The sequence below is a fragment of the Marmota flaviventris genome, chromosome 15 (assembly GCF_047511675.1).
Source record: "Marmota flaviventris isolate mMarFla1 chromosome 15, mMarFla1.hap1, whole genome shotgun sequence".
Lineage (NCBI taxonomy): Eukaryota > Metazoa > Chordata > Mammalia > Rodentia > Sciuridae > Marmota > Marmota flaviventris.
The window spans coordinates 26233860-26248166 of NC_092512.1; the positions used below are offsets into that span (position 1 = coordinate 26233860).

Sequence of the window (14307 nt, forward strand, 5' to 3'; positions counted from 1 at the left end):
ACACAACTCATACCTTAAATCAGGAAGTTAATGAACTAATAGCTTAAAATTTCAAAGAAAATTCATGGGAAGTGTTAGGGTCCTTTTCATCACCCTATAAATAAATAAATGTATACTTTTTACAGGGTAATATGGTCTGTATGTCTGTATGGAGTCATATGTCTGCTCTTGATATAAAATTCAACTCACTACAAAAATGTTAAAGACTTTTAATCATACAAATCTATTGAACCCTGTTGACGAAATTTGTTTTAATTTACAAAATTAATGCACATCTTTAGATAAAGGTGAATTTAAAAAAAAAAAACAAGAAATCTATTCAATAACATAAACACATTCTTGTATGTATGAACTTTTAAAAAACTGAAATACCAGTGGCTTTTCTTATGTGTGTGTAGCATAATTGCCAATTTCAAAAGGAAAAGGCATGTGAAAGTCAGTAACAAGATATATTGCGGACATGAACCTAGAGAATGATCATTATGGGTTGTTTTTATTATTATTGCATAGCTGGATTATCTTTTTATTTCTACCATATTGAATATCAGTTAATATATAATTGTACATGTGAAGGTGTGAGGGTGTATAGATAAGTATTGATAGAGACATCTTTGTCTCTCTTTCATTTTTGCACCAAAGATCAAGTCTTTGGACTCAAAATACTAGGAGAACAAAAGAAAGCATTTTAATCAAAAATGCTAACCTACTAAGGAACAAACATGCAGAGATTTTTTTTTTTTTTTTATCCATTCTTAATTCTTGATGGCTTTTAGAAATACAAATCCGTTCTGTGTCAGGCCTGTTTGGATAAAATTGACATGAGTGTTTTTCTAAACAGCTTAAATAAACAAGTATAATTGATAAAAAAAAATTGTATGTGTTTAGTGTTGCCAAGTTGATAAATTTAGAGGTCCAAACTTCAGAAGCAAGTGGAAATTTTCTATCATTTGTTTTATGATAAACATTAAAATCACCACAAAACTTGCTAGAATTCAAGTAGAAAAAATGAAATTCTAGCCATTAGACGCCTTTCAACCAATTGCACTGTGTTTTTGATGTCATGAGATCTCTGCTGCTCTACTAAAATATTGATTCACATGGAAATAATACATATTTTTAATCTAACCAAAATGTAATCACAGTCTATTATTTTCAGAAGGCATCTAAATTTTGGATGAATTATGAGAATAATTCCTAAAATAGTAATCAACCTTAATTACCAAAAGTCTGGGATTCTGGAATATGACCAATAAAAGGCCCATTGGCATTAGTTATGAGAAAAATGCACCAATGATTAATTCTTTCTGATTCTGCATGTGTGTGTGTGTGTGTGTGTGTGTGTGTGGTGTTGGGGATTAAACCCATGGCCTTGGGCATGCAAGACAAGCACTCTTCCAACTTAGCTATATCCTCAGCACAGATGCTGTATTTTTAATTGGGTATGAAATATGTTCAGAAAAGCATTAAGTGCTATAATATCACATATAAATGTTTAAATATTATTTCACCATGATGTCCTTAATATTAAAATCACAACACAATACATTAAAATCATATATTTAATGAGTACATTGAACCAAATGGAAGAGATTCTATACTTTTTGGAAAAATTTTATACAACTAGAACATTTGGTCTGAGACCAGAAAATTTTAATTATGTTTTCAAGAAATCAATGCATTTTATATTTATAAATATTCCAAGTCAAACAGTGATTTGATACAGTACAATATTTTGTGGGAAGGGTAAACTTTTATATTTTATAATGGTAGTCAAGGTTAATGACTATAAGCAGTTAGCACAAGTTGAGTGATGCCGATGATTTCCATGATAACAGAAGATGAAATTCTATTTTAGATAGTATTCTCTACCAGCAAGAATAATAGCTTTACCGTCTGATATAAGATTATATTTTTTGTTCTGCTCATTAACTTTAAATATCTATTATGGCTATATTTTTGCCTCTGTTAAATGCAAAATTTTTCTCAATTGTATGGATAATTTCTAGGTAATTACATTTCTGAAGCTTATAAATTGACCAAAGAAAAAAATAATTTTTGAAGCATCATAACTGGAGGAATTTAAACCTATTTCTTCTTCAAGTAGTATATCACATTTTTATTTTGCAAACATAATTCTTCTGTCAGAATATGAACTCTAGTTACAACTATCCCACTGATTCATTTGAGATCAGAGTGCCAAGTTATAGTTGAGCAAAGAAATATGGAGGAAAAAAGCTGTTTAAATTCAAAATGGAATATAGTAAACAAAACTCTGATTCAAAATTAATCTGGAAGAATGAAGTATCTGCTGTATCCTCAAAATAATGTATGCCAATAATAGTGAAAAACCATAAAGGATGAAAAATTAATAAACCTGCAGTAATTATATAGTTGCAGTTTTTTATATAGTTGTAGTTTTTGTCAAACAAATTAGAAAAAAAATGTAAGTGATGGCGACATCTTAAAACTTATTTTAAAAATTACTTCTTTATTAAATTAAAATCAATATTGCAATACAAAATAATATTTTCTTAGTCCTCTGTTTGTATCAAAGTTCTGCAGAGAAGCAGAACCAGTAGGATTTCTTTCTCTTAAGAAATTTTTTAAGGCACTGAGTGCAGTGGTGCATGCCTATAAATCCAGCAGCTCAAGATAGTGAAGAGGAGGATCACAAGTTCAAAGTGAGCCTCAGCAACTTAGTGAGACCCTGTCTCAAAATAAAAAATTAAAAAAAAAAAGTGTTAGGGATATGGCTCAGTGGTTAAGAGGCCCTGGGTTCAACCTCCAGCACTTAAAAAAAAAAAAAAAAGAATGAACTTATGTCTGGGTGCTGGCAAGTCCAAAATCCATAGGGAATATCAACAGGTTGAAAATCAAAGCAAGAATTAACACTGTAGCTTCAAGGGAGAATTTCCTTTTTTAGAAAACAGGTTTTGCTTTTGAGGCCTTCCAACTGATTGGATGAGGTCTACCTGCATTACTGAGGGTAATCTTCTTAAACTGTTAGCCACATCTACAGAATACTTTCATACCTAGATTAGCATTTGATTAAATAACTGGGTATTATAGCTTGGCCAAGTGGACACACAAAATTAATCACCACAGAGTGGTACAATATACTAAGATCTTTGAAACAAATCTGCATAAATGGAGCTTACTAATTTGAGTCATATTCTATGTACTAGAGTCTCTTCCAAACCATAAAACTTTCTGTCTTTAATCTTTTTTTGGCCTAATAATAGTAGTAATAATGATAAGCAGCAACAAAAATATTATTCAGTCACTGAATCTGAATAAAATAGAAACAGAGAATAAGAAAAATAAATACAAGTATTTTCCTATACTTAAGCTAAAAGTAAAATGGTTTTTTGTTGCTTAATTTTTGGCAGAAGGATAATCTGGGGAATATTTAAATGTATAATGCATTACACAGTGTTTTCCCTGTTTTTAGGGTTTAGAAATATAGGTCAGTATAGTCAACAAAATTCTTAGATTCTCTGTTCTCCAATACAGACCGTTTTTTCTAGATTATATCCTTACCAGAGAAGGATCACTTCAAAAATCCCGAGGGTATCAGATAGAATTAAAATAAGGAGAAAATTTCTCAAAAAATAAAATTATAATTACATTGTATGGCAATACTTATATTTTAATTCAATAAATTTTATAAAACTTAGAGGCCACGTTGAATCAAAACTAAATTAGATTTAATTGAATTAAAAAATATAATAAAAATGCCAGTTTGACTTTGGGGAGGTTGAAAGGGGAAAAGTTTAGGGTGATTTAAAAGGGAATAAAAGGACACTGAAATTTAGAATGCCTCAGGGGACTGCAGTAAAGATTAGTTTTTCTGAGAGATGGGATAGGAAGATGATGAATTATTCAAGTCACTAGCAGTGAGCAACTCACCATCTGTTTCCCTTTTAAAATTATCATTACTTTGTTTATTTATTTATTTATTTATTTTTAATTTTGGGCTTTTTTGGGTACCAGGGATTGAACTCAGGGACACCCCACCACTGAGCCACATCCTTAATCCTATTTTGTATTTTATTAGAGACAGGGTCTCACTGAATTGCTTAATGTCTTGCTAAATTGCTGAGGTTGGCTTTGAATTCGAGATCCTCCTGCCTCTTTTATGTGATCTAATTTGAGATTATGTTATTTTATTACACAATATATCCTTGCTTCGATTAATATCTTGATCTAAGAATGCTTATACAAATGTTTACTTCCAAGAAGAGGGGAGATTAAATTTTCCTTAATGCGAAAAAATACATACTCTTGAAAAAATTATAGATTGTTTTGGAAAGACTCTCATTGAATTGTGACTTAAATTTTTTTAGCTGAATGTGGAGGTCGTTTTAAAGGAGAATCATCAGGAAGAATCTTATCTCCTGGTTACCCTTTTCCATATGACAATAATCTGCGTTGCATGTGGATGATTGAGGTAGATCCAGGAAACATTGTCAGGTAAGTAGATTTCATTTTCTCAAAGCTACCAGGAAATCTGATTTTCTTGCTCAGTTCCTTTGTATAATATCAATCAAGTATCAAGATTTTTCAATAGTATTGACCTTGGTAAAGGAAAACATGGTTTCATGAGCTTAAATTATTAAAAATAAAGTACTCATTAGAATGATTTATTGATTTTGGATTGTAGGCTGCAAAGTAACTCATGAAACCCTTTAGGAGAAAACTTTTCCTACTTATAAGAGGGTACAGAAGTTGAAATTCTTCCCTGCTTCTTGTGGACTTTGTTCTTTCAATTCTTGATAACTCGGGATGCTGAATCCATCATTTTGATAAGTATACAAAGTTGTTCAAGTCACTAAGTGCAACCTCACTGGCATTTAGAAGAAAGAATTTAATAGCATTTCCCATCTTCCCTGGTCTCAGGCACATTTCTGAAGCAACAGCTCTCTGCCCATTAACAGTGCTGAGTTTAGGTAGGTGGCTTGCAATTGTTCCAGTCCTTGCCCCATACATGAGTACAGAACCGTAGCCTTCGAGATCAACACAAGTCAAGTTTCCAAAGCTAACACAGCTCTCATACCCCATTTTACTTATTATGCCTTTGACTGAGAGTGGATTAATAAATGAACAGTCATCCTTGACTTATAAGCTAATTAGTGAGTTTTTGCTCATTAATAACTTTAAATTTAAGAATTGCTGTTCATACAAATGAAATTTCAGACAGGCTTCTAGGTGGTGTACTCCTATGAATTTCAGGTTGCAGTATGAACTGGTACACTGCTTTTGCAAGAAAATATGTGTAACTCAAAACAGGTTTCCTTGGATCTATCCCTAGCTTATCTTCCTTTAGTTTATATCATGCATTGCTTTATTTAAATATCAGACATATTAAACTTGGAAATATTAAATTCAATAGGCTTCTGAGGTTTTGTTAAAGAACAATAACTGATATTTATATGCAACCCAAATGTAAAGCTGTGACAATTCATATATCAAACAAGAAAGTGTATTTGCTGTTAAGTGTGTTGATATAACAGGAATACTAATTTTTTCACTTGGCACAGAAAGTATCAGATGCTAATTTTGTCTAGATTAGACATTAAACAGAACAAATTTAATGTGAAACAGTAGTTAAAGTGTATACTGTGAGATCAGACAAATTAAGTTCAGTTTATGAGTCAGCTACCCTTTGTGCAATTATTTAATTTATCTAAACTCTGTTTGCCACATTTGTAAAATTGAGATTAAAATTGTTCCTGCTCCATTAGTCATTATAACAATTTAACAAGGAAAATATTCATAATACATTTGTGCAGCCTTGCACATACAAGAACCTCCATAAATTTTACCTTTAGTTACCACAGTTAACATTCATAAACACTGAAAAGACTGTATACCTGAAATTTATGTAATTTGCAAAGGTGATTAAATACTGTTTTTAATTGTGTTCTAAAGAAATAAATTTTATTGTTTAAGAAAAAATAATTAAAATTACATGTGCTATTTACCTAATTCATTTTTCATCTCAGCAAAAAGGAATATTCAGTAAAAACTACAGTGCATATTCATCTTTTTTTCTTATTTAAAATTTAATCATTGTTTAAAATAATCAGAGATAATATCATTCATCCACAGCCTGCAGTTTCTTGCTTTTGATACGGAAGCATCACATGACATACTACGAGTTTGGGATGGTCCACCAGAAAATGAGATGCTTTTAAAGGAAATTAGTGGATCTCTCATTCCTGAAGGAATTCACAGCACCCTCAACATAGTAACCATTCAGTTTGATACAGATTTTTATATCAGTAAATCTGGATTTGCAATTCAGTTTTCAAGTAAGTTTTTAAAATTATTTTAAATGTGAAACATTAATACTATTAAAATAGTCCTCTTTACTGTTCAAAATTATAATTTTAAAATGGTAATGATATTAAATATTTGTATTTGGGGTCTTCTAATTTCTCTTTAGCTAAGGTAAATTGTACTTGGAAAAAAGAAATGCAATGAACTTTGAATATTAATTATTAGGACTGCCTTTGCAGTTGTCCAACCAATTATCCTTAAAGTAAAGGTCGAGTTGAAATAATTCAGCCAATTATATTGCACCAATAAAAAGCAAAAAGAAAGAAAGAAATTAAATAATTTAGTTAATGAAATAACTGTATCACAGATTTATGCAGGTTAAGCATCCCTTATCCCAAATACTTGAGACCAGAAGTATTTCTGATTCAGGATTTTTCAAGTTTTGGAAAATTAGAATATACTGAGTGACATATCTTGGGGATAGGACCCTGTTCTATACACAAAATTTATTTGTGTTTCATACATATCTTATATATGTAATTTGAACCTATTTTCATACAATATTTTAATGTACCTGCATATATATATGTATATATGTGTGTGTGTGTATGTGGTGTAAGTGTGTGTATGTATGTGTGTGTGTATGTATGTATATATATATATATATATATATATATATATATATATATAGTGTGTATATATATATATATATATATATATATAGTGTGTGTGTGTGTGTGTGTGTGTATTGTACTGGGGATTGAACCCAGAGGCAGGGTCTGACACTAAGCCACATCCCTATCCCTTTTTTAAAAAATTTTGAGGCAGGGTCTTTCTATGTTGCTTAGAGTCTTCATAAGTTGTTGAGGTTAGCCTTGAACTAGTGATCCTCCTGTCTAAGCTTCTCTTGTGGCAAGTATTACAGGTGTGTGACACCAAACTGGCTATTCCTGCATTTTGATGGTGATCAGGCACATGAGTTCAGCCACTTAATTTTCCACATTGAGAGTTTTCATAATTTCAGATTAGGCATGTTCAAACTATAATTTAACATACTATACATTGTAATATTTTAAAATGTGATATTTTTGTAGATAAGGAAGAAAATGAGTATTTGTCATTACAAAAATGCAAACCTATATTTTTACTGATTTTATTTTTATCCTGTTTAATATCTTAATTACACATTCATAGATATCTTTGACAAAATAGTTTAGACTATTTTTAAATTAACACTTTCCTATAACAATGAAATACCATTCACTCTAAGTAATTATCAGTGTTCCCTTACTTTGATTTTTTTTTCTGGCTAAATATATGTTGCTTTTAATAATGAATTGTAGTGTAGTGATTGGAGAAAATGAATGCAAAGTTTAAAAATTCAAATGTTAATTTTACTTTCATTGTGAACACATGATCTCTTTGAGAAAATTATCTAATGAATCCTCTATTTGTATAGTCTTTAAAAGTCATACTAACAGAAACCTATCAAGATTTCCAAGACCATATATTGAAAGAATGAAAACTAGTTGTCAAACTAGTATGTCAAAATAGTTGTTTGACATCATTGACTAAAACAATGAATTATTTTGTATTATACAAATTAAGCTTACGTGAGAGACAAGTCCAAAACTCAGTAGTTGTGAATTTGCTCTTTAAGTACATCTTTTGACAAAAAGATATAAAAATGATCATATACTCAATGAATATAAGCGACTTCTAATTGTGAAACATTTGCCAACTATATATTATTGATATTTGTATCTTCTATTTCCTACTTTTTCTTTTGTTTTGAAATAGGGGCAATATGCCAGAGAACTGTTCAACCTCTGTTGTTTCTAGTGGTAGTTTGACAACTAACAATTCTCTTTTCTTTTGTCTTAAATTAGTATTAAATAATATTTTTCTTCTAAATGGCTATTGTAATTAAATATTTAAAAATGAATCTGTATACATTAATGTGAAAAGGTACTTCTTTCTGGCTTAATGTTAGTGATTATAAAGTGCACCTGGTGCAAGCAAACAGGCTGTTACAATTGCATTTCTGAGAATTTTCAATTGGATATTATCTTTAATATTAATACTTCATTTTTATATCTAATATGTTTGTAGAGCCTATTAAAGTTACAATTGAGTGTTAATACATCGTGAAACATGTCAATCAATGCAAATTAGTCTATCAGAAATCTTCAGTAATGTTCATGCTTCCTCAGATTTCCCAGTGTTAAGGTTTCAAATGGGAAAATATTATTTTTATGAATCAGATGTTGATTAATGCCAAGAACCACTTTAAGTGCTTTGAATACATGATCTTATTTAATCCTCACAAAGTATATAAGATATATCATCCTCATTTCCCAGATATATGTACTGAGGTTGAGAATGTCAGTCTGTTCTAGGCTATATTACTAGCATTTGCTTGGAAATGTGATTCATACTTACACATGACTGAAAGTAGAGTAATACCATGTTTGGATATAGTAAATGCTTAACATTTACCACTACTATATTCTGTCATTATTCTAGATACAAGTACAAATATGGTAGAGGAAAGAGAAAGGTTTCAGTTTTACAATATCAGTTGCAGTGAAGCTATACATCATAACTAACTTAGCTTCCTTATGATGATCCTAAGCACTCCAGCAAAAGTCAAACTCTCAAAAATCAGGCGATTTAAAAAGTTAGAGATTTATACAAATGAAGCAGTGAAAAGGAATAATGGAAAGCTATAGAGTATGTGGGTTTGTTTGCAAGGAACAGTTGTCCCCTTTGACTGCAGCCATTTTGCTTTGTAAGCAGACAGGACAATTGTAAACTGGAAGTTGAAATGAGGAATTTTATAAAAACTCATCTAATTTTCAAAGTAAATCAGTAGTATTAAAGGGAAGGTAAATGGACTAAAGGCCAATTATCCACTGTGGTGGGTCAAATTTGGCTTGCAGGTCAGAGTTGGCCACTTCAGTGCCTACCCAGATTCCCCTTCACTGAATAAATCTATTTCATCCTATTCATTCATTCATTTTAGAAGAGTCTGTTAAGGACCAGCTGTTAAACATATTTATCTTCAATTAATTATCAAATGCATCTTCCATTAATTCAGGCAAATCTTTTTTTAGGGGGAGACAGGGTACTGGGGGATTGAACTCAGGGATACTCAATCACTGAGCCACATCCCCAGTCCTTTTGTGTATTTTATTTAGAGATAGGAACTCACTGAGTTGCTTAGCACCTAGCTTATTGCTGAGGCTGGCTTTGAACTCTTGATCCTCATGCCTCAGCCTCAAGAGCCATTGGGATTACAGGCATGTGCCATGGCACCTAGCTATGCAAATCTTAATTTCATCACACACACACACACACACACACACACACGAGGGGGGGGGGAGAGAAGAGCATAAGAGAGAGCTTTCTGTCACCAAAGATTCTTTCACCTATAATGTTACTTCTGTTCCCTTGTACTTAAATTTTGCTCATTTTTCTAAACTCATTGTAATGAATTCTTCAATAGTAAAACATTTTCTGACTATTTTACGTCTATTATTATGTATCTTTCAATAAGTGTATTTTTTCCAGATAAAAGTAAGAATACATGATTTAATATTTCATCACTCTGGAGGTGTTTTAAATATGTGATCTTTGCTTTCCCAAATATATTGTAGGTTCCTTTGTCTCCTGCAATATCCATATAGAATCATGATTTCATTTGGGCAATCATATAATATACTGACCAAATCAAAGATAGTTTTGAAAGTAAAAGGAAACATTATTTAAAATATACTCAGAAAATTGTACTCAAACCTACGCATAAAGTAGGACAATCCTAGATGAGAATATATTATCATTTTAATTGTCAGATTTTCATTTGATCTTCCTTTATCCTCCCACCTCCACCATTCCTATTTTTCTTTTGAGCAAATAGCTGTTGTTTATTGGAAGTCAAAATAGTCAAAAAATGAGTCAGGCAATGGTAGCAGAACAGTTTTCACCAAAATTTTGCAACTAATGAAATGTATTTCACTAAGTTGGTGAAAAGTGAATTTAACTGGAATGTAGGTCACTTACCAACTTTATAATCTTCATCAAGCCACTATCAGGAGCCTCTTGACTTCTATTTCATGATCTATTCATTCTTTATAGAATCTGCAGTTTGGCCACTTGGTGATACATTCTGCAAGGCACTTTTGCTTAATCAGAGCTGCTTAAGTCTGACAACGCCACCTCATGCTGTCCTATATGCTGTCCTTGCTTCTCAGCAGTCAGCCTCTATATCCCCTGCTTAAATTTGTAATCTGCCTGTCTTACTCCACTTTAGTTCCTCGGGGAGGACATCACTGGGTATCATGCTGTCATTTGCCCACAGAATAGTCAATTGACAGAGCATTTTCTATGCTCTTCACTCTTTGACCTCTCTGTTAAGAATCTGTCCCTGCTGGGTGATACAAAATACTAAGGCTCATAGCTTAAACTGTTCAAAATTCTCAAGGAAACAGATCCCTTAGCTATGAGAGGTTGTAGTCCCCCCAACCTTAAAGGACCACATGGTGCCCCTGCTTTTGTTCCCAAACTCATTATTGTTCCCAATCTCATTATTGTTCCATGCATTGCTGTAATAGACAACAAGTTACTCACTTCAAACTTTTCTCCACATTTCTGCCTTCCTGACCATTCTGAAATACAAATTTCACATCAATCCTAAGTTTAAAATCATTGAATGGCCACCTGGTTCTAAACTTAGAACTCTGGCATTACATTTAAAACTTCCACAATTTGTACCTACCTTACCTGCCAACTTTGTCAGCTAAAATATCCATACATTCAGTCAACTGCACTGCTATGAAAGAAAATATTCTTTCACATTACTGTTTCTTTTAAAAACTATTTTCTATATTCCTGGAACAATTATGTCCACATTCAAAAATCTATAGTCATTTTCCAAGGTCCAGGTCAAACAATACTTATAGTGTCAATGAACTCCTAGGCAGAATCTGTTCCTTCTACATTTGCACTGCACTGGTTATGTATGCATAGTATGTTAGAGCTCTTAAATTTCATGTTTTGATCAGGATATTCCTATTTTATGTCTATTGTTCTGGCATCATGACTGGTTTGGCATCTGGCCTGTATTTTCCATTTCTGACAAAGTATCATTATTAATATTTCATTCAAATAAACCATAGTAGATGTGTTTTTAATCTCTACTTTGTATTTTATCTTATCTGGTAATGTGAGACATGTTTACAGTACTCAGAGTAATTATAACACATGGTTAAATATGAAAGACAAATACTGATAACTGGCATCTCTTTTCCAACCTTTTCTAGTTGTCAACTAATTCAAACCCCCCTTTCAAGGACAATGTGTAGGACACATACATACAAAGATAAAAATTTCTGTTATAAACCCCTAACCCATTCTGACTATGGATGGTAAGGAGAGAAACATTTGACACTGTTGCCCTCACAGCTATTTTCTTATAACAAGTAGATATGCCATTGTCTTTGTTGTAGTTTGAAAGTAACACAAAGTTGCCAGACCACAAATTGTCAGGATTAATAAGAAATATGTGTTCTTGAAATATGTATAGAAATAGAGGCTTCACAGTCACTCAGGTTGTAGACTTCTAAAATATCGTCTGAAAGTTTTTCTATACTTGCTCTTTTAGTGTGAATTCAAACCCTATTATTTATCACAAAGGTGCCATTTTATTATTTTGCAGTAGGCCTTTATGTCAGCAGTGAAATTTTAAAAAGTGCTTGCTTAATGAGAAAGTATGTGTGGATATCCATTTGCTTAGAAAGCTGATGTCCACCAATATGTTAATTCAGCCAAAAGGGTAATGGAAAAGAACCTAAGCAGAGATCAACAAGGATATTGCACAAACCCATTCTTGAAAAAGTTGAAACTAAGTTTCAAAGGACAGCAGAAAAGAATCTAGAGTAATCTTTTTTATTACTGTTTACAAACCCAAATATTTTATAGCTCTTAAATACATTTTTTATGAATCAGGTAATTCCATCTGATCACATTTCATTAAATTATACTTAAATAAGTCATAAATAATTTTTAGAGGGACAAATACATTTTGATGTTTTTTTCTGTCTGACCAAAAATTATAGGAATACTGGATTAAATGAGACATTATTGTCCTGTGTATCATTTTAATGTTTTATAAGCTATTGAAGAAGGCATTGAATTATACTAAAATAGAAAGTTAAATTAACTGGTGATATGAAGCCATGCTAATGTATTAAATATATCTTCATTTTAAAGTATGTGATATATTAAATATATTCTGATCACCTTAAAGTACCTGACTTCATGGTGCAACTTAAAAGCTCTACAAAAGCTTTTAAGTTGAATTTAGTCTCATTTGTTTATTTTTTGCTTTTGTTGCCTATAATTTAGGGATCATACCTATGAAGGTGAGTTTTCTTCATTTTTATTTTAATTCATTCTGGGAAGAACAATTAACATGAAATCCAACTTCTTAACAGTTTTTTAGGTGTAGAATATCTTATTCTTAACTAGAGGTCTGATGTTAAAAAGCAGCTGCTCTAAAGGTTATTCTTTTTGCTTAGCTGAATATCATGCCCATTTTTGGTTAGTAACTACCATTTCCACTTCTCTCCAGCTCCTGGCAAAAAGTAGTCCAGTCTTTGTTTCTATGAAGTGACTATTTTATATCCACCATAGAAGTTGAATCATGCAGTACTTTCCTTTCATGACTGGCTTATTTCACGTAGCATAATATTCTCCAGGATGGTTCATATTTTCACATTTTGAAGAATCATTTTATTGTATTTTTATTTGATTTCATTGTGGTACAGGAATTTTATTTAACCTGGGGCTCAACTAAGCTACATCCCCAGATCTTCTTTAAATAAATATTTTTAGACAGGGACTCTCTAAGTTGCCTAAACTGTACTGGAATTTGTGATCCTTCTGCCTCGGCCTCCCACGTCTCTGGGATTATAGGCATGCACCATTTTAGCAGAGTCTTTCCTTTTCAAGGCAGAAATATTCTATTTTAAGTATTATATTCTGTGTGTATAACACATTTCCTTTTCTGTCTGTGGAAACTTGGATCATTTCTATATCTTGGCTATTGCAAATAGACCTTCAATGATTATGGGAATGCCAATATCTCTTCTCGATCCTGATTTTAGTTATTTCCAATAAATATCTAAAGTATATTGCTGGATAATGTGGTAGTAGTTCTATTTCTAATTTTTTGAGGACCATCCATGCTGTTTTCCATAGTGGCTGCACCATTGTGCCTTTTCACAGTGCGCCTGTATTCTATCCTCTATTCTTGGCAAAACTTGCTGAATTTTTCATAAATATCATCCTGATAATTTTGAGGTGAGATATCATTGTAATTTGGATTTACATACCCTTCACAATTAGTGACATTTTTTTACACATACCTGTTAACCAATTCATGAATTCTTTAGAGAAATGTCTGTTCAAGTCCTTAGACCATTTTTTAATCAGGTCATTTGTACACTTGCTATTGAGCTGTAGAGGTTACTTATCTACTTAAGACATTACCCTGTTATGAAATTCTAGATAAAAATATATTTTATTCCATAGATTGTTATTTTATTATGCTTTCTCTTTGCTCTGCAAAAGCTTTTAAGTTGAATTTAGTCTCATTTGTTTATTTTTGCTTTTGTTGCCTATGCTTAAGGGATCATATTTATGAAGTCATTGCCAAGACCAAGGTCATGAAGCTTTTTCCCCTATGTTTTCTTCCAAGAGTCTTATAGTTTCAGATCTATATACTCCATTTGAATTGCATATAATCCATCTGAATTGATTTTTGTGTTTGACATAATTTTCCAATTTCATTCTTTTGCATGTGAATACCTCGTTTTCCAAATACCATTTCTTAAAAGAGACTTGCTTTCCTCACTGTGTATTACTGGCACCCTGGTGAATAGTGAGTGGGTTGTATATGCATGCATTTATTTGTTGTCTCTCTACTTTGTTCCTTATATTGATTTTTTATGATTACCATAAATT

General features: G+C 31.8%; 1 protein-coding gene across 3 annotated transcripts in view; it reads left to right on the top strand.

The window, feature by feature from the left end:
* The window catches only part of Csmd3 (CUB and Sushi multiple domains 3), a 1133871-nt gene that overhangs the window by 836425 nt on the left and 283139 nt on the right, over window positions 1–14307 (top strand). For all 3 annotated transcript variants that reach the window (XM_027947308.2, XM_027947313.2, XM_027947317.2), the window contains 2 exons: window positions 4347–4473; window positions 6112–6314. In XM_027947308.2, the coding sequence (XP_027803109.2) occupies window positions 4347–4473; window positions 6112–6314 (330 nt within the window). The remainder of the gene's footprint in view (window positions 1–4346; window positions 4474–6111; window positions 6315–14307) is intronic.